General features: G+C 43.6%; 1 protein-coding gene across 2 annotated transcripts; it reads left to right on the forward strand.

The window, feature by feature from the left end:
* The first annotated feature begins 10,290 nt into the window (after positions 1 to 10,290).
* mycn (MYCN proto-oncogene, bHLH transcription factor) lies at positions 10,291 to 15,705 on the forward strand. Of its 2 annotated transcripts, none has more exons than XM_063902671.1 (3): positions 10,291 to 10,420; positions 10,846 to 11,494; positions 13,663 to 15,705. In XM_063902671.1, exons 2-3 carry the CDS (start codon positions 10,867 to 10,869, stop codon positions 14,430 to 14,432), a joined length of 1,398 nt encoding a protein of 465 aa, XP_063758741.1. In that variant the 5' UTR covers positions 10,291 to 10,420; positions 10,846 to 10,866; the 3' UTR covers positions 14,433 to 15,705. The 2 variants fall into 2 exon arrangements, with proteins under 2 accessions (XP_063758741.1, XP_063758742.1); XM_063902672.1 differs by having other exon boundaries at positions 13,666 to 15,705.
* The last annotated feature ends 8,973 nt before the right edge of the window (positions 15,706 to 24,678 follow it).

Raw genomic sequence — 24,678 nt, forward strand, 5'->3', positions numbered from 1 at the left:
GACTCCTAGGAAAGTGGGTTCTGTGGATACATTTGGAAGCACGGTTCGCATTTTTTCTCCCCACAGAAGTATTTTTGGAACGTGTCCAAAAAGTTGTTTCCAACATGGAAATGCTTTTAAAAAAAGAAAGGAAAATAGGCTTGTGCCTGTGTAGGCCACTTGAGCCAGAAGCTGTCTCTGCCACATGACAAACCACTGTTTGTACGTTATCTTTGAGAGCATTGCACAGAAATCAGTGTGTTTTTTTTTTCATTTAAAAACAGCTTAAAAAGGGAGTGGATATAAAGACCACATAGAGAGAAATGTAATGCATGTTCAGTGTAACCTTTGTCACAGCTGTCACACTGGGACATTGACCTGGAGATAACTGTTGCTCGGTTCAGCTGAGGCCAGGTACAGTGTGCTGCCACAAACAGATGTTTTATGCCACTGCTCATTTCCTGTTGTTAATCAAATAGCACATGTTCTTTTTGAAAGAGGGGGGCACAGACATTTTGTCGTGAGGAGGAAGAAGGAGGAGGAGGGCAGCAGTCATTCAAGAGAGAAACCCCCGGAGGAAATGTTGGCGTGACCTCACACCAGAGGAATGTAAGATGCGGCTTAATTGATTAGAGGACCACATGATGGAGGTCTTGCGAGAAAAGGGTGGGGAGTTTTTGATTTTTTTCCCCCTATTTCTTGGGAGGAGGGGTGTTGACCTTGTGGAGGGCCCAAAGGTTACAGGCCTGTAGGCTACTGGTGCCTGTCAGGAATTCATCCACAAAGAACATCCTTTCTAATAGATTCACATCAATTGACAGCTAAGCATGATCAATGATGACAAGACAAGGCGATCTGCAGGGCCGAGGGTGGCTGAGTATTGTTCCTTATTTTTATCATCACATCTCTCAGTTTTTACCCCCTTTTTTTTTACTACCTGTGCTTTTCTGTGCACGTGTCTTGCAGCAAGATGTGGGATATGTCTGCTACTGCACACACACACTCACTTAAACACACTCAGCCTGAACAGATGGAGCGGCACGGTCTGTCTGGCAGATTACCTCGATGGTGGTCAGACCGCGCCCGATGCCCACTGCTCCTCTCGCCACACTGTCGGTTAAAGTCACTATCACACATGGACTGCCACACAAACCGTGAGCGACATACTAAGCATCTTCTACTCGTATACCTTGCATGAGTTATTTATATCCCCCTGGCTTTCAGTCTGATTCCTCAAAACATCAAAACACACCTTCAAAACAAAGTTGTCTAAATATAAAGTGCTTTGCATGAATTGTCACATGAGATCTGTTCTAATCTGAGTGTGTGATGCCGCTTGACATTTATTTCTTAGAACAATCCTTTTCTTCTGTAGTATTTTCTGTGTTTGATTTCTTGGAGCTTTCTTGAGAAAAAAGCTCCAGGGAGAACGATGTAGGAGGGAGGGAGGAGGGGTAAGGAGAACAGGAGAAAGAAAAGGAGGCTGCCACATGCCTGTCAATACTCCAATCAAAGCCAATTCTCCAGAGACGGTCAGTGGGACAAGGGAGTATCTCTATGACAACCCCCGGACCCCCAAAATCAGGACTTCAAAGTTGGAGAGGCGTCCCATTGAGTGAGTGGGAGACCACCTCCTGCACTCATTTACATCTCATTAGCACATAACTGCCTTTTAACAGCGACGCATTTAAACAAACAAGCACACGTATACACCCATAATGTGCACATACGTTGGTGTGTGAGGGGAGCGAACCGAGTAAGACATGCACGTCCAATTTTATTACCGACATTAGACACCTCATTAACTCAAGTAATCATGCGTCAACCCCCGTGATAAGTCACTTCTTTTATCCAATCCTGCGTGTTTGGTAAAGGTTTGCGTGTTACATTTCATATCTTTACTGTTTCTATCCTGTTCGCTGTCCTCAGGCTGCATTAAAAACAAGTAACGCATACATTAGGTCATCAAAGATTCCTCCAAGGTGAGTCAATGCAAATTGGGATTAAGGACACACCCATACACATTTATTACATATACAGTGTGTACATGTTTTTCTTACACTGGCTCTTCTTACTTTTATGTGTTAAATGGTCTTTTTTGTCACACCTGATAATTAGATCCTCCTAAACCAGATTTTTGTATTATCTCTGACGTTTGTGTTACCTCCAGGACCTTGACTGGAGCTGCAGATGCTGATTTGTTGACATAGAAAGCAACATTAAGTCTCTCTTGAACACAAAAAAGCTTAAAACCTGTATTGTATCTTATGTATGACTTTCTACTCCGAGATATATAACTATTCTAAAATCATTAAGTGTTTTAACCACTGTTGATAAGTATACAGTTATTGTTTTTAAATGTTGATACTAACACTACTACTGCAACAACTACTACCTATAGTATTACTACCTCTTCCTTTTCTACTGCTGTTTTCACTACTAATACTAGCAGTGACTACTGTAGAAATTTCACAGCTGTAGCTTCTCACATACATCTACACACTCTGCACACACACACACACGCACACACATATTTAGGTCACGTATGTGGTGTCAACAGACGTGACTCATCGTGAGGGCTAAAATTATGAGCGGAACCTGGAGCTCTGAATACCGCAGGAGGGTCCAGCACAGGAGGAAAGAATCACTCATCACAAAGACAAATGGATCTTTTGCCCACTGATAGCTAAATGCTGTTGGACAACCATTTTTCTTGAACACTGACTTCCTGTTTAGGCCATGGTCCAGCATGGTATCATTAAAACGGTGCCAACAGAACACAACTTCCTGTCAACACAAACATTCACCTCAAATTTATGGCCTTGGTTTCCTTCTACTCAACTGGCCAGCAAATAGTTACTGGTGTTGTAGTGAGTGAACTTCTCTTCTTTTCTCTTCTCTCTTTGACCATTTCCCAATTCTCATAACTCATGCTAATCTGAGTGGAGCGCACTGACAGGACGGAGCATGTTTGCAGGAAGTGAAACATTCAATTTTTTCTACCTCCTCCAAACTGCACATTGATGATGTCAGGGTGATATATCGACCAGGAGGCTGGGAACCCAACCCTCAAGGAGGAATGTATTTAGACCCACAAATACATGCACATACAAATGCACACACTCACACACACACACACACACACACACACACACACACACACACACACACACACACACACACACACACACACACTGAAGGCCTCTCCTGCCGGAGGTGTTGAAATGCTTGTAAGTCTTGAAATGCCAGTTGAGACGTTGAGCTCCCCTTTCACACACCGTGCAGCCAGAGACAAGAGAGCTGACAAATGGATGCGTTGAAACATATTAACCATCTCCCTTTGTGAACAGACAAACATTTAATCTGGCTAATGACCCCTGAGGATCAAAACAAATGCAGGGAGATAAAGGTGGGTAGAGGAAGGAGGAGGGGAATGCTAAAAAGAGCTCATTGACCTCATTGACCTCCTGGAGGGCTTTGTAGGGTTCACATGGGCCAGGGGTTTCTTTCAGTCCTGTTCTGTGTTATGTGTAAGCCAACATATATAGATTAAAGACAAAAATAATTGAACAAAATAAATACCTGTTCTTTCACATTCCACTGGAACATACAGTACTTGCATATGTTCTCATGAGTCGGTGCGGGGTGACAGCTCAAACAAAAACGTTGGGTATCTCAGGCTCCATCAGGGTTCATTACAATAAAGAAGCCACTAGCGGAACGCTGTCCTGAAAGTCTTCTTCCCCTCAAACCCACATTGACTATCTCCAGCCGGTGATGTTATGATTATACTAAAGGAATCATCCCTTATCTGTGTTTCTATCAAAGCTAACCAACAGCTGCACCAACCAGTCAGGTGAGGTCACAAGCAGTTCTTTCAACACAGCATCCGTTAACATATTCAAACAGTCTGTTTTCACAAAGACAGATTAAGCCTGCTTATTTGTTTTAAAAGAAAAAGTGTAAAACACAATGAGAACCATATTGACCCAACAAAGCTGTTATAATAATAATCTAATAACCTTCCTTGAACCTTTTATTTTGGCCAAACTTGTTAGCAATCAGCTGCTTATTTACACTTTCAACATTATAGGCATCTCTAGGGAGTAGTTTTTCTATACAACTGCAGGTCAAATATCAATATACACTCTGTTTAAGCTATATTTTTAGTCTCCAACAACTAAAATATTTAGATGTTTAGTCGCTAATTGCCCAAATATGTTCAACGTTACTTTGTGTAAAGGCAGTTTGGTGGTGAACAGGAATGTATGGTAGGTTTTTAGAAGTGTTTGCTGAAAACAAATGCTAACTATCATTGAAATGCTCCAAGCCCATGAGACTGTTGTTTGTGAAGTGGACTTATTTGTAACTTTGTCATGTTACTTGAAATTTCTTCAGTCAAAATGCTACAAGCTGCATGTTATAGGATACCATACAATACTGTTGTACAAGGATACTTTGGTAAGCGCTGTTATTCAATAGCAAGCTACAAATAACAAGAGAGAGAGCAAAGTTTTTGATCACTTAAGTATGTCTTTGCTTATTAGAGTGGAGTTTATTTAACAGGCTGTGGCCCTCCTGTCTGTGTGACGACCCCCACATCAACATCAGTTAAATAAGGCTTCCTTCCCCTGATTCACGACCCTACAAACTCACCAAAGCCTCCATTTTTTATAAAGAGCAACAATAGGCCAGTAAAACTGTCAAGCCAAAAGTGAATTTACGCTTGACACTTTAAACAGTCGGGCTAAACATTACTCTCAAGGCGAGTCAGGAGAGGCTTTGGGTAGAGTTAGGGTCTGTGGATACACGTCATTGTGATACAGCGTCTCGGCGAACTCTCTCTTTCATTGTGATATGGGGCGATCAAATCGACTGGATCGTGTTGCTGGTGCCAACGCTGTTAATCCATCACTGATATTGATTTCCAGTTGATCGTCAGGCCTCCTAATGATCTTCACCTTCAGGGCCAAGCTCATTGATTCATAGTGGTGACTTGATCTATAACTGGTAATGTGATCCATGCAACAGTGATGCACAATTACCTCCCATTTTACGCTCCAATGGGAACCAGTAAAGGTTGCAACTGATCAATCCAATGAATAAATAAACAGAAATCTCTAATATGGAGCACTATGAGGAAATCAATGAGAGAAATATGCACAGGAAAAAAAACGAAGGCATGTCAGAATATATTTGTTGTCCCCTCCTATAATCATCTTTCTTATCTGTACTTTCACTTCAGCTAAAGGGTGAGACAACGTACGTATCGCTTTGCATCTCTGAAACGCTCCCACACAGAGAGGATGCCTGGTTTCCGTCCCCATGCAATCTTTACGCATTCTTCACCTGCGATGGCACTGTAAGAAAGCACACCAGTTTATGTATCTGTTACTTCCTCAACGACAACCCTTTTAATGGCTGACAATGACATATGATACAGAGGACATTCTAACTGATTAATTATACCCATGTTTATAAGCTTTTCTGTCAAATGGGACTTTACTGTAATATATTCTGTTACTTTCTATATATGAATACATATTTCACAAGAGGGGCGTGCAGTTATATCCACTTTCAGAGTTTGCTAATGTGACACAGGAAGGATTAACCTGGGTGGAATGGATTCTTTCGAAGATGCTAGCAAAAACATACAGAAGCATTACTCAGGGGGAAAAAGTGATGTTTACATACTCCATGAATCATCTGATGTGCCAGTTTAATTGTACAGGTAGAACTGAAGGTACTTAAGACACTCTTTGGAGGCAAGATCTAACAAGACAGCAGCTACTTACTTCACACGGGCCCACTTCTGGCACCCTCAAAAATCCAATATCAAAATGGCCAAAATACTTCCTCAACAATTTTTTCATTCAAAAATAAACTTAATGTGGGGGGGGGGGGGGGGACACCCTTAAATAGACACGGGGAACCAAAACATTTTTCCTGAGCTTATTAATCATATTAGTTTATATTCAAAATAACTTTGTGCTGGTAGAGAAAATGTTTTGGTAGGGTTATTCACAGAGGAATCGCTATTACTGTAAGATTTCATAGAAATTCCTTAGGGATTTGTTGCAACTCGCTCCTGCTTCTCTCCAAGGCCGAGACTCAAGTCTTGCAAAATCTCAATGAAGTCATCCCTGGCAGCAACATTGCAAATCAAGAGCTTCTTTTTACCTGAATCATCATCTGAAGGTCATGTACAGTCAGATTCCACACAGTGAGTGTGGGATTTAGACCTGAAATTATCTTTCCACTTTTAGATGAGTACCCTTGAGCAATTATTGAGTCGCTGCATCGACAGAAACTAAAATACCCATGTGTTTTACATGATGACATAAAAACTATATTTAAACTTGCTGGTATTTTTTGGAGAGTCATTATCAATGGCTATCAAAGGGAACTTTAAATGCTCTTTGGAAATTCTTGTATTTATGACATTATCTAATACCTCCTTCTCGATTCACAAGCAAAACCCTGTGGCACTTTGAATAATAAAAAAAGACTATAGAAATGTCTTTCACCTACATATAAAGGAAAATAAGGCCATTAGAAAACCTAAAAAAAAGTTGATCAAAGATGTAAAAGTGGTGCAAAAGATTGGGAGTGCTAAGTGGCTTTAGGGATAAAGTTAACGCCTGGTTTAGTTTAGGGTGAGGTGTAGGTGAAGGGGGATGTATAGGCTCCACTGTGCTGGAGTGGAGGGTTTCGCTGGAGCTGAAATGTAATGATGTGGATCATGGACAAACATGGCCTCTTGTTGGAGATGGTTTGTTTGAGGAGAAGATGCCACTGTGGAATCTGACCTGACATGATTAAAGAAGAGGAGCCTTAATGCTTTCCCCAGACTTCTGCTATAGGGAACTGTTAGGGGGTTAACAAGCCTGTGCTGTCTTGTGCAAGGTCCTTCACACATAAGGCTTTTAGAATGCTCTCGAGTTGTTAAATATTTGACTCAATGGCTCTGGATTACCCAGATATCTGAAACTACATGTTGAAATACCACAAGCTTTTAAAAAATAAGATCCAGCAGTTTGCAAAAAAACACGAGTGATATACAGAAGCATATCGTATAGTGTATACAGTATGAGGCACATTCAGAGCGTGGGGTAAAACCCAGAAGCTCTTTGTTTGCCAAAGTGTCGTTACACACAAATACTAGTTAGGTCTAATTTATTAGTCCGGCAATAAGACCTGTGTTCACAAATGTATAAAGCTTTGTTCCGCTGATCATTTAGAAGATGCTTTTTGTGGTGCTTTTAAACTGTGTAGCATTATATAGAGAAGTATTATTGATAACTTTGACAAAATATTTCAAACACCGATTAGTATAACACAACAAACTGCAGCCTCAAACATAACTACATTGTGATCACTACTTTTCCAATACAACTTTCAGCTTCATGGAGGCAGGATTTATTGCAGGGCTGTTATAATAAACTGCCGCCTTAGTTTATATTTTATGTAGAATATGGGAAATTCTTATAAATGTGGCCATAATCCGGTAACATAATATACACAAGTTAAAATGCAAACCATTTAATAACATTCATGACTTTATAGGAGTAATAAAACCGTGTCATTAAGCTGAGCACAAGTTGTCCAGATAAAGCTCTATTGAATCATATCATAGCTTCATAAAAGACTATTTATATGGCAGTGTCCGGTAATCTGTTTCTATCTCGCAGTGTTCGCCACATCAGGGGTAAGTTGAGGTGATGTGATGACTGTATATACCAGCTGTATCGCTGAATGTTTACACTGTAAACAAAACTACGACACCAAGAAGAACCCCACACAGCAACGTCATACGCACACACATACACACACACAACTTAAATATTTATATGATGTGCGTGCTCTCTAACCTAACACAGCCCGTCCCGATGTCACTGCAGAAGGTTTGACTCCCAATATGCTTATCTTTGCACAATCCACTGGGGTGACTTATGAATCTTTTATCAAAATTGGCCTAATTGCTTAACCATCCATGTGCCGGGCCAGTGGTGAATGGTGGGAGGGGAGGCTGGGCATGCCATAACGGTCATAAAAACAACAACCAAAGCCGCCCTCTGACAAGTCGGCTTTCTTCTCTACGGTTCTGTCTATTTTTATATGGACTTTATGTATCCATAGTAGTCCTATTGTAACCCTAACCATTATGGGACTGTCATTAGCCACATATTGAGCAATAATTCCCTAATATAATACATTGTAGACAACTAGGGAGAAGTCTGGGCATTTCTCCCTCTAATGCGGGGAGAGGTTTCCTGATATGAATACAAATCAGCAATAACCAGCCATAACAATCATATCAACATCTGGGCACGTTCAGTGCAAAGCAGCGGGTGATGTCGTGCAGTTTGTGTGAATTGATTAAATCCTTTAGAGGCAAATGTCTTTCCCTCAATGCCAAGAAAACAGCATAAATCCAATACTCCCTCGTCAATGGGTTTATTTTATTGTGTTTACTCTGCTGTTCAACAGAAAACAAGCAGCAGTACACGGCTTCCTGTCGTCACCATATCTGCACAAGAAATAAAAAATAACTTTCCCTTCTGTTCTCACTCCCACTCTCTGCCCTGTTTCACAGCAGAGGAAGCTGCTGCCGCTGGAGGGTCAGAGCTGAGCGCAGTTTGAGAAGTAAAAGAGCAGACGGACAAGAGCCTGTGGGGAGTTTTTGACTCCCAAACCATCTCCCCAGTTCCTGGGAGCTGAGTATCGAGTCCCAGGAAACTCCCTGCTATTCCTACTCTGTGGACAAAACAGCTGCAGATTCTCACTTTTCACTGGCTGTGGTTGTTTGAACCCCGTCACAGGCAAAAAACAATCCCAATATCTCAACATTGAGTTTAGATTGGTTTAAATAGCAATGTCCATTGATCCACAAATCGAAAAAAAATCAAATAGAAATGTAATTATTATTTACATAGTTTCCATTCAATTATGTCTTTGTTTTTCTTTAACAAATGTTGCTTTAAATATCAAACGCTGTTTTATAGTCATCTATTGTCTGGGTGAGAAATCCTGGAAGCTGTCATTCTTCTTGCTCACAGCTGGCGTTTAACTGTTCTGTAAACGTTTTTCCTGAATAAGTCAATATCAGGACTGTGTGTATGCCTGTGCATGTAATTACAGATGCGCCATTCCTCCTAAGCTGTCATTAGAAAAAGGGAATGGGAATGACTCCAGGCTACAACCACCGCTTGCGGTTACGTAACATGCTCTTCTCCGATCCTGTCTTATCCCGGAGACAGCTGAAAACTCCCTGGACAAAACATTGCCTTTTGTCTGAGAAAATGTTGCTCCTTACTCCCCTAGAGGAGTTTGTTATTTTTGTTCCCAAGGGGCAAATATTTCTTTCGTTTTGAAAAAAAAAACAATCGCCTCCGTGGTTTCATGCCTTTGTCTGTCTGGCTCGCTGTGTTTGGGTGATGGTGCGAGGATGTGATGCAGTTCCCCAAGTGTCCGTGTGAGGGCGCAGTGAGCCTTCCTTCCCCTATCATCATCCAGGGATGCTGGTGGCCCTCAGACAAAAGAGAACATGATATTCAGAGCTCTACGGCAAGAGCAGGGCTGGGGGATTTAGAGTGTAGTAATAATCTCTCAAAGAATTTGAAATCAACGATACACAAGTGAGCATAAGAAGTGATACCTATGTGTTCAAAGAAAAAACGTCATTTATTGTATTAATACATTTCGAAACATTTTGATTTATTAATCCCTGAACTTTATCTAATTTACTTTTCTTTCTAAAATACAGTCATGAGAAACATATATTTTCTGTATTATGTCCAATAAATACATGTATTTTGTAGGTTTGTGTGTTTGAGTGTGTGTGTGTGTGTGTGTGTGTGGGGGGGGGGGGGTGTTAAAAACACTGCCCTTCAATTGAAGGTTCAAATCCTCGGTTCAGCTGTAGCCTATCACCCAACCTGCTGCATTGCCCTTGAGCAATCTGAGCAAGACATCAAATCACTAACAGCCTCTGGGTATCTTCGACTGTTTCATAGCTGATCTAGGGTCTGACATCCCAGTGGAGGTATTGGGGGGAGAGAAGACCTAAGGCTGTCAATATTATACATTTTCTTTCTTTCTTCCTTCCCTTCCTTCACACTATGTCTTTCTTGCTTTCATTCTTGCTCCCAATGTTTAGGCGGTTCTCTCGATTCACCTTGAAAGAAAGCTCCTAGCCAGCCTGTCTCCCGCGCCGCATCAAACCAAGAGCCCGACTGTACCACCCCCCAGCCTGGGAGGGAGGAGTCAGCTTGGCTCCCGCAGAACTGAGTGTATAACACTCTGCAGCCAGCCACAATGTGTGTCAGAGGACTGTCTGTGCTCCCTAAGTAGATGACTGCTGTAAATCTGGTGTCTGTATTACTGATAGCGAGATACGAGAAAAATTGGTTCGCACTTTATCATCCCAAGTCAGGACAAGGTGAGCATCTTCTCCTTCTAGCGTGAGATACAGAAACGTGTTATTAGTTCTCACATGTTTCACACACACCAGAGTCTATATTAGATTTGATTGTTGACATTTCTTGTGTTTTTTTTTCCTGTAAACATGATTTTTGTGACTTAATCACATTTTTGGCGTGTTTAGTGACTTGTGATCAGATGAGTCGTTTGGCACACTGTACGTCACGGTCACATTTACGCACATTCTCCTGTGAGATTTGTGCGGTTTTTAAACCTCACAGAGGAGTGAGTGTGGAATTTAGTGGAGCAGACTGTGTGTCTGTGTGTGGGCTTAGACTCGGGGTCTTTCTGCAGTGTAGTTTTCAGGTGTGATAGAGGGGAGAGTGAATGGGGAGAGACGCTCTTTTCCTTTTGGAGACTAAAGTGTCTTTTGTTCCTTTTCAGGTTTTTCGACTGTGGGATAGAATGCCGGCGATAGCAAGCAAAAACTCAGATATGGAGTTTGACTCCTTACAACCGTGTTTCTACCCTGATGAGGACGACTTCTACTTCTGTGGTCCTGACTCTGCGCCACCGGGGGAGGACATCTGGAAGAAATTCGAGTTGTTGCCCACTCCGCCCCTCTCCCCGAGCCGAGCCGCGCTACCGGGGGAGCCAGCGGCTGCCTCCCCGGAAGCAGACCCCCTGGGCTTCGGCTTGGGGGACCCACTGGACTGGGCTTCTGAGCTGCTGCTATTGCCCGAGGACGATATCTGGGGGGCTTCCGACGATGGGGACCTGTTCGGCTCCGCTTTGGATACTAACCCCAACAACATCATTATTCAGGACTGTATGTGGAGTGGCTTCTCCGCCAGGGAAAAGCTAGAGCGTGTGGTCACGGAGAAACTCGGCAAGGCTATTTCCACTGCCACGGGAGGTGCCAGGAACGTGTGCGTCAAGGCACCCGAGGTTGTGAGCCGCAGCTCGGTGTCAGAGTGTGTGGACCCGGCGATAGTCTTCCCCTTCCCGGTCAACAAGAAGAACAGCAGCAGCAGTAACTCAACCGGGACCGTAAACACACCCACAACCCACGAAAACGCTCCAAGTGACTCCGGTAAGAATTTAAATTCACAAAGAAAGCTTTTGTTTTCATTTATTTGTTAAGTCTACCTGCCACTGAAAGAACATAGTATTTTGATTACCATTATTATCATTATGTTTTAACATTTTCATTTGTATTGTTGTTATTATTATCATCATCATGCTAATACTGTAGTGGCTGGAGCTTGTTCATATGACTGGCCCAGAATCGGATTATCTTGTTACATTCCACGCACACACACTCACAACAACACACATACACACTGGAGTAGGGAGTAGACACAGTGAACGAGGTTTATGTAATCAGCGGGCTCTTCATCCGGCAGATGGCAGTAAAATGGGGAATTGTGTGCCTTCCTGAACTCGGTTGGCACCAGAGCCAAACAAAAAGACAACACACTCACTGACTGCAACCGGTCCCGGGCGTAGTAGGAGGGGAAGATGAGAAGGTGTTCAATAATGTGATGATCTGATAAAGTGTCTGGTTCACGGTGCCGTGAAGGCTTTCATTACGCATGGATTAAGGGACAATTTGACGCACAGTGGGTGATAAATTGGCACTTATTTTGGACAGCCTGTACTAACTGCTGTCTTCAGTTCAGTCGAGTTCAACAAAAAAAAAAGAGTAAAGTACCACGTTTAGTACCATAAAGGATTATCAAAACAACCCATATACGCAGGGATATAGAATGACGAACCTCTTTCCCTGATTATTTTGAGGAAGTAGTTTTCGTTTATTTGGGGACATTAGTTCGGTGTGTATTTAATCGTCCTAAGACTTCATCCCATCTATTACCGCCTTCGAGTTTCCTAAACAAACACTCACGAGTTCTTATCAGCGTGTTTTCGCTGCGAAACAGCAGTACAAAAGGCCTCCAGCTTGGCACAGAGGGCAGACCCAGCCAGCCTTGCCAAACACCTCCTCCACTGCGAAGAATAGAGCACGTAGGAGGGCTCTGGCTGCTTCTTTTAGGGGGGGGGTGACAGCTTTGAACGAGCGCTCCATCTCGACAGCTGTCTCGCTGGCTCTGCTCCAGCTCTGAGGCTTAAAGGCTGGTGATCCGATCGCCTGCCGCCCCGCAGTCCGGCGCACAGCACCCTCCAGTGTGCTTCCGCCACTCGCAGCGTTAAGACGCGTCTCTCTTTGTGATGCAGGCGTTATTTACCTTCTCAAAGAGACACAGACCTTACAAGCTACAGTGTAGGTTTATCCCTGTAATTATAAAGTTCAGCATTACTATTCAAAATGCCTGCATGGGAACAACCCATTCCAAAACCTAAGACAGTGGCACATAAACATGGCTGATATTTTATCAACCAGGCAAAGATGGTTGTCATTCTATTTATGCTGTTTCCAGCTCCAAAATGTGAGCTGTTCCATGAGTGAAACAGGGAACCACTAAATCCCAGCTTCACATGTGGCAAAACCAGCCACGCCCCCTCATCCACCCAGCTGTGCCCTGGTTTGTTTTGATGGCAGTGCCAGATTGAGTGAGTGTGTGTGTGCGTGTGTGTTGAGCGGTGTCTGAAGTGGGTTACTGTAAGCTGTAAAATGCAACACTCTTCAGATGCTCCTGAGCTGATAATGAGAGCCATTATCACAAAGGCATTTTAACTGGGCCTCACACTCTCTGGCTCATGATTGGCCACTTCCTCTCATCTTCAAAAAGGCGCCAGGCCCTGATAAGTCTCAGCTGCTCAGCCTGATTCCAGCACAGGTATTAAGACGAAGAGCTCAGCGAAAAAGAAGCGGGAATTATTTATTTTTTTACTTGATCAGAGGTTACATTTAAAAGTGAAGTTCTTAATGCCTTGCACACCGTCAGGTTAACTGCGCTGAAAGACTGAAGGCTTCAGACTGAAACTGTATCACCAGAGAAGATTAGGAGAAGTTTTGAAGGAGGGATAGAGAATGAAAGGCAGAAATCCAGCCTGTCTGCTTAGCACTGAGACTGAACGTGTCAACGCCTGCAGAGCAGATTAATAAAAGGAGTGACTGACACTAAGCATTAAGAGGCTTCTGCTTATGCAAACAGCGTTGAGCAATGCTCTCTCCCACACACTCTCTCTCACTGATCTCACACACACATACCTGTCACCTGCTGGTACATAGATGACATAGTGGGAATACTTGTTGTGTCAGAACGATTAAATCACTCACATTCTGCTTTCTTTTCCCAGAAGAGGAAGATGACGATGATGATGACGACGATGATGAAGAGGACGACGAAGAAGAAGAGGAGGAAGAGGAAGATGAGGATGACGAGGAAGAGGAGGAGATTGATGTGGTCACAGTAGAGAAGAGGCGCTCCTCAATCAACAAGGCGTCTCCAATGACGACGGGTACGGTCACCATCTCTGTGCATGCCAAGAGCCAAGACGCGAGAGGGTCCGGCGCCACGAGTCGGTTCGTCAGCAGGGCCCCTCAGGAGCTGATCCTGAAGAGGAGCTCGGTCCACCAGCAGCAACACAACTACGCGGCCCCCTCACCCTACGCGTCAGACGATGACCCCAGCCCACCTCCAAAGAAGCAAAGGACAACAGACTCACCTCGACCTCCCACCAGAACCATCTCCTCATCCTCCAATTCCTCCTCCATGTCCTGCAGCTCGTTCTCCGGCTCATCGGGGGTCCGCAGCAAGCGCAGCCACAGCGGAGACAGTAGCCCACGTGGTAGCTCCGACTCTGAGGACAGTGAGCGTCGGCGCAACCACAACATCCTCGAGCGCCAGCGTCGCAACGACCTGCGCTCCAGCTTCCTGACGCTGCGCGACCACGTGCCAGAGCTGGCGCACAACGAGAAAGCGGCGAAGGTGCTGATCCTGAAGAAGGCCACAGAGTATGTGAGCTCACTGGAGACGGAGGAGATGAGGCTCCAGCAGGAGAAGGACAGGCTCCAGGCCCGCTGGCAGCAGCTGATGCGCAGGCTAGATCAAGGGAGGACTCGCTAACAGACAACCACTACAACACAGAAACACTCACATATACCCTGGATGACCCCTCTGTCTGCAATCAGTCTGAACCACAGTTAGGTGCACACACATAGGCCTATACACTAAGACACAAACACATAGGCCTGCATATCTGTCGTACACACACAAACATCTCAGAGGACGTTTATATTCAGATGCCCACACACTCACACGCATGGAGGAGATGAGGGGGGTCGCCGGGGGGATGCTCGGACTTTCACTGCCGCCACTTTTTTTGCACATTTGTTGACGTTAAGAATGTTAAGGGTTTACTTTTTCAATCCAGTCACATTGAGGAAAGATTTAAAAAAGAGAAAATAATGAGAAGGGGAGAGGACACACTTTGTTTTGGTCTTCCCCCTCCTCTGGTTTTTTTTTATATCATTTGTATCTTGTTTTTTGTACTCACTGTGACACCAGCCTGGAATCAGGTGATTCCCACAGGGATGGGTGTAGGAGGGCACTTTGCTTGGAGAGTTTCACGTACAAGACGCAGCAGTGCACACTTACTTTGCCTTCACCACTGCAAAACTGAACGAGAATTTGACGACTGAGGCGTTATGGGTCACATAAACAATGCCACTACAGGTTCTCTTTCACTCACTCCTCCCTCACACTGGTGCTCAAACCAAGTCAGTGGATGTATAACCGCGCACCTTGCTAGCCGACACTTTTGTATATAACAATAGTGTACAGACAAAATAAACTCAGATCTGCCTTGTTTTGTAATACATTTTGTCCTTGTTTTTTTATACATGTCAGGAAGCTGCCAATAACTAGACTGGAAGTTTATATACCTTTAAAAGTACTGTAAGGCCTCGATTTTCGAGAGTCATGAACTTTGTAATATAACAATATATTGTTTTTTTTTCTTCTCTCTTACTTTGTATTGTATCATATTACTAACTCTACACACCTTTATGCTTTTAGTGTGAACCTGATACATACTAAATTTGATACTTATATTTTCGTATGAAAATGAGTTCTCAGTAGATATCACTTTATCTCCTCTTTTTTCTCTTTTATCTCAAATAATTCTTTTGTACAGCAAATGTGTTTTATCCTGATGTACCTGGCCTTCTTCTTTATTCCTCTTTTGTTTATATTTGTAACTATCGGGTGCATAGAACTGGGTAAACGGATATAAGATGTTTGTTTTTTTCACTTTTAAAATGTACATTTAGTGCTGCAACTCATAGCACTTTGAAATACCTCATTTTGAAAAATAAATAGACATCATAAAACACTCAAATCTTGCCTCTGTTCATCGTTATTGTCACTGACACTGTGGATATCACCTTTGACCCCTTCACACTTACGTAATGTTCCCTTTGTCTGTTTTTATTTCTTATTTTCCCCTACATTTCCACATTTGTTTTGCTCATCCTGACAAAGAAATAAAGAGTATCTTCTGAATCCTCTCTGTCTCAGCCCCCTGCGGCTACCTCCCCCTCTGTAGCCTCTCACACCCACCCACGCACACACCTACGCACACACACTTCAAGTGCACGGGAGCACACATACACACACTCTCCGTTTCCCTCTCTCACCGACACAGCCCCTTGCTACTACATTGTTCAGGCTGTTGCCATGGAAACTGGAGCAGCTGCTGAGTGGCAGACAGCGAGAGTGAGTCTTTTATTTGTCTGTTAGTAGTCTGTGTTTCTGCCTGCATGTGTGTATGAATGTCAATGTCTGTATGTGTGTCTACCTTTTGTCCTGGGCTGTGTGTGGCCCGGGCGCCTGATATCTGCAGCGTTGTGCACTGCCTGCCCTGATGCCAGGACAAGGCTGGATACTGTTTACCAACATCAGCCACATGGCTCTGGCCTCCTCCCCTCTCCTCCCCTCTTTCCTCCTTACCTCTGTGCCTCCAGTGCCGGGCCTTAGCCCAAATATGTGCCACTCAGGAGTCTGGCCAGGCGTTCTCTGGAGATGGCTGAAAGAGAAATCTGTTGCCACGGTCTGAGTAGCCATTCAGCACGACAGTGTGTTCACAGAGGGAAGGATAAAAAAGACTTGCCGAGAGGGGAATTAACAGGACATAAAAACACACATTGTTGATGACTTTGATTAATCCGTTTTACCTAAAAAAAAGAAGATGCAATGACTGCATAGCACTGTACGACAGGGGGACCCTTTTTTCTCCGTCAAAAACGATATATTACTTAATGAGCGTTTTACAGTACTAGAGTGTAAATCAAACACTTTACTTTTTCAGTGCCATGTTCTTTACATTAAACTGCTTAAGACCCCATTCATCCATAGAATCACGACCCAAATGATCCAGAGGTATTTTCACTGTGAGATACAGCGCTATATGAAGACTGATGACTTTGTTTTGGAGTTGAGACAGCCCAAGACTGAGCCTCTCTGTGGGGGAGTGGAACTGGTGGATTACATAACAGGATTCTGGTGGGTCTGGTGTCTTTGTGCGCACTTACTGTTCATGTGTGTGCGTGTGTGTGTATGGGACAGGATCTAGTATCTTTGTGTGTGTATGTGTGTCCTCTCGAGGGACTTCCCCTTACCATCTGCCTAATGGCTTATCCTGCTTGGTTATAGGATGAAAACAAGTTCATGGACAATAACATCCCAGAGAATTTTTTTAAAGAAAAACAACATATTGCAGCAAACAGAGGTATTTCTTTAGATGGTGAGATTAACTCTGACATTTAAACAAAATCAAACACGCAGACATAAGTGTGTCTGTGTACTGCTCAAACACACACAAATCGTAACAGTGTCCAGTGCCACATTTCCCGCCCACACACCCGTGTTAAACAAACATAAAACCGTACACCTCTCAGCTGTGCGCACACTTACACACTCTGGCTTCCTCTTCAACCCCCCCTTACACACACTCATGTGCTCACACGCTTCAAGAACAGTTAAGCTATCTCCTCTCCGAAATGAGGCTAATTGTTTGAGGGAAGCTGACGTTCAGGGAATAGCCGTCTCCTGCATTAAACAGACATATGGCCATGGCTTTTCCCTGATTAATACCCATTATCCCTCTGCCCACTGCCCGCCTGGCTGAAGCTGCCTAGACACCCACACATACACACACACTCACACAACTATAATGGGCTTACACCCGACTGACGGATGTACATTAAAGCTGGACATGAGATAATGTGGCATGTTTGTGTGTTTCATGTGTCATCTGTTTTGAGATCTTCATTACACCAGGCATTAATTGACAACATTTCTATTGTGCTGTTGGACATCGGATCAGTATTCAACATGTTAACCTTCCCATACAGTAGGAAACAACGGCTGCTGTGTGTGTCGATTCACAAGTGTGTGTGTTCCTGCAACGTGCCCAACCTCTGCACAAAGGCATGCCCGTCACCCATGCGCCTCATTGGGCTCCGCTTGCCAAAAGCCCTGCTATCTGTTGGGGGAGTGTGTGTGTGTGTGTGTGTGTGTGTGTGTGTGTGTGTGTGTGTGTGTGTGTGTGTGTGTGTGTGTGTGTGTGTGTGTGTGTGTGTGTGTGTGTGTGTGTGTTTATGTGTGTGAGGGGGCTGTCACCATCTGTTGTGGGGTCCAGCGTGGTCGCAGGTGCGTAAAAAAAAATGGTGCATTTTGGGGTTGTGGTAGGTAGTGGGGCCCGATACATGTAGGGTATCAGGGGGTATTGGGGCAGAAAACATGAATGTTTGTATGTGGTTGGGGACGAGGGGCAGTTCCTCGAGGGAACTCTTTGCCTTAACTGAGTAATATGCAGCCCTGACAAAGAGCTGTGGAGCTACAGTAATTGCAGAGCACATAGTGGACAGGGAGGCAGGAGAGGGAGGGAGGGAGGGTGAGAAGGGAGAGAAAAGGAGGCCAGAGTGTTTGATCAAAGTTTACCAAAGTCTGAGGAGATTTGCATACAGATGGTACTGTAGCCCGGCCCCCGGAATACCTTTCCCTCTCTTTATTTCTCTTTCTTCGTCTCTCTTTCCCTCACACACACCCACACACACACACACACACACACACACACACACACACACACACACACACACACACACACACACACACACACACACACACACACACACACACACACACACACACACACACACACACACACACACACACAAATGTAATAGGGTTTCATTGAAGAATCCATGAATAGCCTTTCAAGAGCGTGTTCTGAGGAAGAAACGGCCTTGGCTGCACAACACAGCACCTACAGAAAGAAAGAAAAAGCGAGGGAGAGTAGGGAAGGAAAAGAAGGACAGATTTAAAAAAAGTGAGAGAAAGGCAATGATTGAGATAGGGGACGGAACAAGAGAGAATGGTAACAATGGGAAGAAAGAAAAGGAAAAGCCTCGGAGAAGCACTAATTATTAAAACAAATTTACCCAGGGAAGTTTATGCGTCAGTAACCATGACATAAACATGCGCCCACTGGTATTGTAATGCTGACATGCTTTCCCCTGGCACATCAGTCCATATTGATTTTGAATGGCATTGTTGTGCAGGCATTGATCACACAAGTGTTGCCCTCTTATGTAAGTTACATGTTTCTTTGAAGTCATTGTTTAGAGGCAAGCTTCTGGCAATTAGCCTGCTGTGCCAAGCGTCCTCGCAATGTGCCTGTCAGTGCCTGAGCGCCTACGCAACATGACATCCAACAGTTAAAGCCACAAGCATGTCCAAAATCAGCCCCAACTCGCTGTCAAGCTGCCGCATTGTATAACTGTATATTGGACCATTAGTTTCCAGGGTTTATTGTTTGAATATCAACAGCCATCTCCATCACCATGTTACACGCCTTAAATTAAGAGACACACAGCTGTCAGTGAGTCATTTATAAAGCATTTAATTCACAACTTCACAGACGATAGAAAAGACGAGGGAATAAAGGAAACAAATTGCATTAACCACAGAATAAACCCTAAACTTAAAATTCCCAATAAAAAAGTGTTTTTCAAAAAACATTATCTCAATAATTAGATGTATTTAGCCATGAATACCATATAGATTTGGTTTTATCGGAGGAAAAATTAGGATTTCAGCTTCTGAGACATTTAAATATAAGGTAAATGGATTTTAGTTTGTGGTTTTCACAGCATGGTATACGTTAAAAAATTTAAATAGCAGCATGTAACTAAAGTGGAACAAACCACAGAACTTTTTGTGAACCTTAAGCTAGGTAATTTATGCCTTTTTAGAGATTTGACAGCAAAGAGATGAAAAGAAAACGGATGGGGGACGACATATCGCAAGGTTGAGGTTCAGCGTCTTAAATCCCTACACCGTTAGCAACAGGGAACCATTTACATTGGAACTACTTTCTAGCGAAAAAGGAAACGACGCAGTGAAAATTGTATATTTTCCAGGAAATAAAACACTACTGTTGAGTTTTTTTAAAGGGTATTTTTGTCCAATTCTGAACCGCAAACCAGTTCACTTTTATTATTGGAGTAAAGGCGGAAACCCAGAAAAAAGGACATCTGAAACCTCGGCAAACAAAGCGAAACCCAGCCACTATTACTTTGACAAGGGAGGAAAAATGAGTTGTCACCCGGACTGACCCATTTCATCACTTCTATACATTGTTTTATTGATTTATTGTTGCTCATGGGTGGGCTATAAGAAGCATTTTTTTGTAATCAGCATAAACAAGCAGGTCCAATGTAAATATTGGGATTCACACAAGAGGGCTCATTAATGCAGCGGACATGAGTCACAGGAAGACATATCCTCTATGTTAAAGTGATTTCTACTCCTTTAAATCATGTGTATATTTGAGTGTGCACAAGGGGTAGGATTGGTACCCGTTTGTGTGTATGCGTGTGCACACCCACGCCTCCCTTTATGTATGTGTGTTTATGCATATGTGCTCGTGTAAGTGTGTACCTGTGTTTATTTGGAGTAATCACTGTGGCGCTTCTGTGTTTGTACATTTGTACCGAGATTGATTCATGACTGCTCCTCCAGAGGAAACAGATAACAAATGGTTTTCTGGTCCAATAAACACCGTCTGCCTGCAAACTAAATGAGACTAAACGAAACCATCCTCTGCAGCGTTCAGTAAGAGGCTGGCTGGCTGGGAGGCTGTCCTGTTGGAGGTAAAACTCCTTGAGAGACATATTGATTGAGGGCTAATTGTGGAGGGTCGGGTGTCACCTCAGGCATTCCAGACTCCCCGGTGGTTTGCACTACCAATCAATGAGTTTGTGTTTAAATGGGGCCACGTCCAGCTTTTACATATTTCAAAAGTCCCCAACAACAAAAGGTCCTTTCTACTTTATCAGTCAATATGTCGCCAAATGTTCGCCTTAAAGATTACATGAGTAGAACACCTGTGTTTATGCGAGTGTATACGTGGAACCTTGGCAATTTCCATTGTCATTTGTGATGCAATGTTGATATTGGTAATCCGGTGAGCACTGCGGGATGTATTAGTGCTGTATTTGATCATTAGTGAGTTAAGGATGATCTGGCCCTTGACCTTAAAGTCTGCTGGGAGGGGACACAAAAGAGGTATACCTATTAAAACCTAGATTTGTGTTAGATTGTAAACAAAAACGGTATGGATAATTTGAAACTTTGTGCTAGAACAGAACAATTGACACTGTGTCCTGACAGCATTACGTAAAATTGGACTGCTCTCTGTCCTCACTTAATCCGTTAAATATGCACTTCTGTTAAATCACGTAAACAAACACACACAAGAACTCCTGGGATTACTTTCAGCTGTGCCCCAGAGATCAGACTAGGATGTCAACGATTAAAAGATGGGTCGGTCCTTAACATCATCCTATGTCTGTACTTTTAGTACAAATGGTTCACAGGAGAATAATATCTTGTTGGATATTAGCTGCCCCCGGTCAGTCCATTCATTCATCCTCTGAACCTCTCGGGCATTGCTGAAGCCTCAGTGATGCCTGTGTACACTGCAAATCCCTCTTTGCATGCCCCGGGGGGGGTGGTTTTGCAAAAGGCCTGGATTGGGGGGCGATAGCAGGATGTACTGAGGTAGTGGAGGCGAGGTTGATGCACATTTTGCCTGTTCAGCAAGAGTCTGCCTACACATCCCAACCAACAACTGACTCCCTGACTACAGATATACGGATGGTTTATTTCTTGGTTTCTCTTTAAATGAAGGAAAACTTTTTCTTGGGTCATTCACATTAGAATATGCCGTAAAATGCAAAGGTAAATGTTTATGAATGGATCTAAAATCCCATAATTTGTAACGCAACTACTATCTTTTCGTCTCTTTGTCTCCCAGAGATGTTAACGAAAAAATGTTGAAGCCACTTTGGCTCGCTTCTGATGATACATTATTTTGTCCCGCATATTCATAACACTTCATAGCTGTTATTAATAGCTTATATCAGATTTAAAATATAACTCTGTTTAGATCTTAAACTAAATATTTTAATTTAAATTAAGTATATCATGTAACAGTACCTGGCCACCTAGAGATGATATCCTCCCTAGTGCCTCTTAGCCTATGATAAGATACCATCCGAATCTCACTATCTTGAGGCTTTTTGCTCAGTAATTTTAAAACACCTGCCTGAATGAATCCATAGCGCTATCTATTAGTAGTAATTAGGCACAGAGATCAAAGGATCAATTCAAACAGTAAGCAATCCTAAAGTATGAAAGCCTACAGAGTATACAGCCAGAGGTTATCGACAACCCGGGGGCGACCTTGTTCCTCGACAGTTATCTGTCGGTTTGATGGCGAGCTGAAGTGCGACAGGGCAGAGGACGGGGCCGGGGCGGGGCGGCAGATCCTCAGCAGGAGCCTCGCTGACACATGTGGGACAGAGCTCAGGGGAAATCGGGTTAATGAATCGTAGAGATGGGGAAACGGCGGGGATTCTCGGCTTTCAATATTCGCCCGTCATTGTCAGTTTGACCAGCACTCATCTGCACACCACTTGGAGAGGGAGAGACGGGGAGGTCAGTAGGTGGTCAATGTGAGAAGACCTGTGAAAGGGGTTTTCAGACAATAGATCATAGATGTGTGGAGGACAATGAAACAGCAGCTGAAGTGTCATGGCCAATTTCTGATGGAAATAAAGGATGCTTCTGACTCTTTTTGTGAGTGTTCATGTATGTGATTTACTGTGAATATAACTGTCGTACATTTGATAGCTTATTCGTTTTTTCTCAATAGCTGCAGGATTTATTGCATGCCTTTGTGTGCGTGTATTCTCTGGTGGGTCTTTGGTCCATGACCAGTCCATTACGAGCTTGTCTGCCTGGCTGTCACTCCTCTCTGATGGATCAGTGAGCTCCAGACAGAACCACCAGTCTCTATTTTAATAACACCAGTCTGCTTCTGCACTGAGACCCAGCACAGATGCAAATGACTTCCTCTTATTAGATTTGCTACAACCAGCTCACTCCCCATCCACTCCCCTTCCCGCTGCAGTTGTTACCGTTCTTGAAGGATTTGTGGTGACAAGTTGACCCTGACGAAATAAAGCTTTTAATTAACGATGGAAATTGGGCAAATTAGGACGACCGACTCGCCCCAATTCAGCCACTTCCCACACATAATTCGCCTATCTAAGGGGATGAAGTATATTAGCATATTTAATTGGTGGCTTATGCCCATCTCTTGTGTTTGACAGCTGTTGAGTCAGACGATGGCATTGTTGCAAATATGCGTCAGTGCACACTAATCTAATCAGGAAAACCTTGGCTGGGGATTGAGTTAGCATTTTGGACATCCGTCAGCAAGCTCTCAGGATTACACACAAGGTTAATTATGAAGAATTAGATTCGGAAGGACAATGGCTTTATTGCTTTTAAGGGTAAGGTAATAATATTCACAAGCCTTTGACTGAAGGCCTAAAGTACAGCTCTCAGACCACGATGGTGTGGTAACTCAGGCGCTGCATTGATTACTTTAATTGGTGGACTGTGAGTGGAGAACATCATTGGATTGGATTTTAAACCCCCCCTTCACACACAGACACTTCAGACACAATCCACCAGTGCATTGGTCATCATCAGACGTCTGAACTATCTGGAGCGTTCAACTCCCATCTGGGATTTTACATCAAACAAATGCTTTATTTTTCGAGACTCCGCTTCCCATGCCTTGCCAGCACCTTCCAGTGTCCTCCAATTTAACCCCTGAGCACATTGATTCAAAAACAGGAAAAGAAAAGTCAGTATGTCTTGAAGCGGTTCTGCAATTCACTGATACAATTAAGTGTAAACCTACCAGAAAACGTCAATAAGAAAATGATCTGCTGATCGTTGCTAAATGGGCAGTGCTGAAGGCTAGCTACAATTCAAAGTGTCGGTTATATAACGGCTACCTCACTGCCAGGGAGTCACAATATCTGAGCTAATTCCTATTTTCTCTGCATTGCATTGCAAATTGACATCTATTTAGGCGGACCAACTATTGAGAAATTATATTGAAATTGATTTATTGTGCTGGGAATTTGTCCTGTTTTAAGCCTTAGTACTGGGGCCTTATGGGTAAACGACCCTCTATAAAGGGACTCTACTGTCTCACAATGTTACAGGTAGCGCTATCAGAGGAGGCTAAAACGGCTTTGCGGTTCCAACAGCTGCATCAATAAGACCTTAGCCACTCAGAATCCAATCAGACAACAGGAAGATTTACAACAGGAATCAGAATCAGAATCAGAATACCTTTAATAGTCCCACCTAGCATACAGAAGCGTATTGAGCACATATTTCCTCTTTTGTTCCTCTCATTCTGATGTTTAAAACATTAGGAGAGATTAACTTGCGTCATCGGGATATTTACTGGCAAGCTATCGCATTCTCTCTCTCATCCTTACTCTGTCTCTCTAACCCCCACACACACACAGTTAAATAAGACACACACACCAATACACTGACACGTTCGAGTGAGTGAGCGCCGGGCATGCCATTGATGCTCTGCTCTGGCTTCATCCATCACTGATAATGGCTGAGGACAGCTGTGTGTTCAGTCCCCCCCTCTCTCCATCATACCACAAGCTTGAGGCGGGCGGATGGAGGGGAGGAGGGGTGTATTTATTCTGCTTTGCCTCCTAATGACACCTCCCTATACTCGTAATACTGTCCTGCACCCTCTGCCCCCCCTCCACAACAGTCGAGCTACCCCCCAACCGGAGAGAATACCGGCCTTGGGCCAGGCCCAGATGGCCGTGGCCCGCAGCGGCCTGTGCATTACTGCTATCTGGCTCTAGATCTACTCCGGGGCTGTGATAGGAATCAGTGATGAAAAGCTGGATAC

Source organism: Eleginops maclovinus, chromosome 15 (genome assembly GCF_036324505.1).
Source record: "Eleginops maclovinus isolate JMC-PN-2008 ecotype Puerto Natales chromosome 15, JC_Emac_rtc_rv5, whole genome shotgun sequence".
In the NCBI taxonomy this organism is placed as follows: domain Eukaryota; kingdom Metazoa; phylum Chordata; class Actinopteri; order Perciformes; family Eleginopidae; genus Eleginops; species Eleginops maclovinus.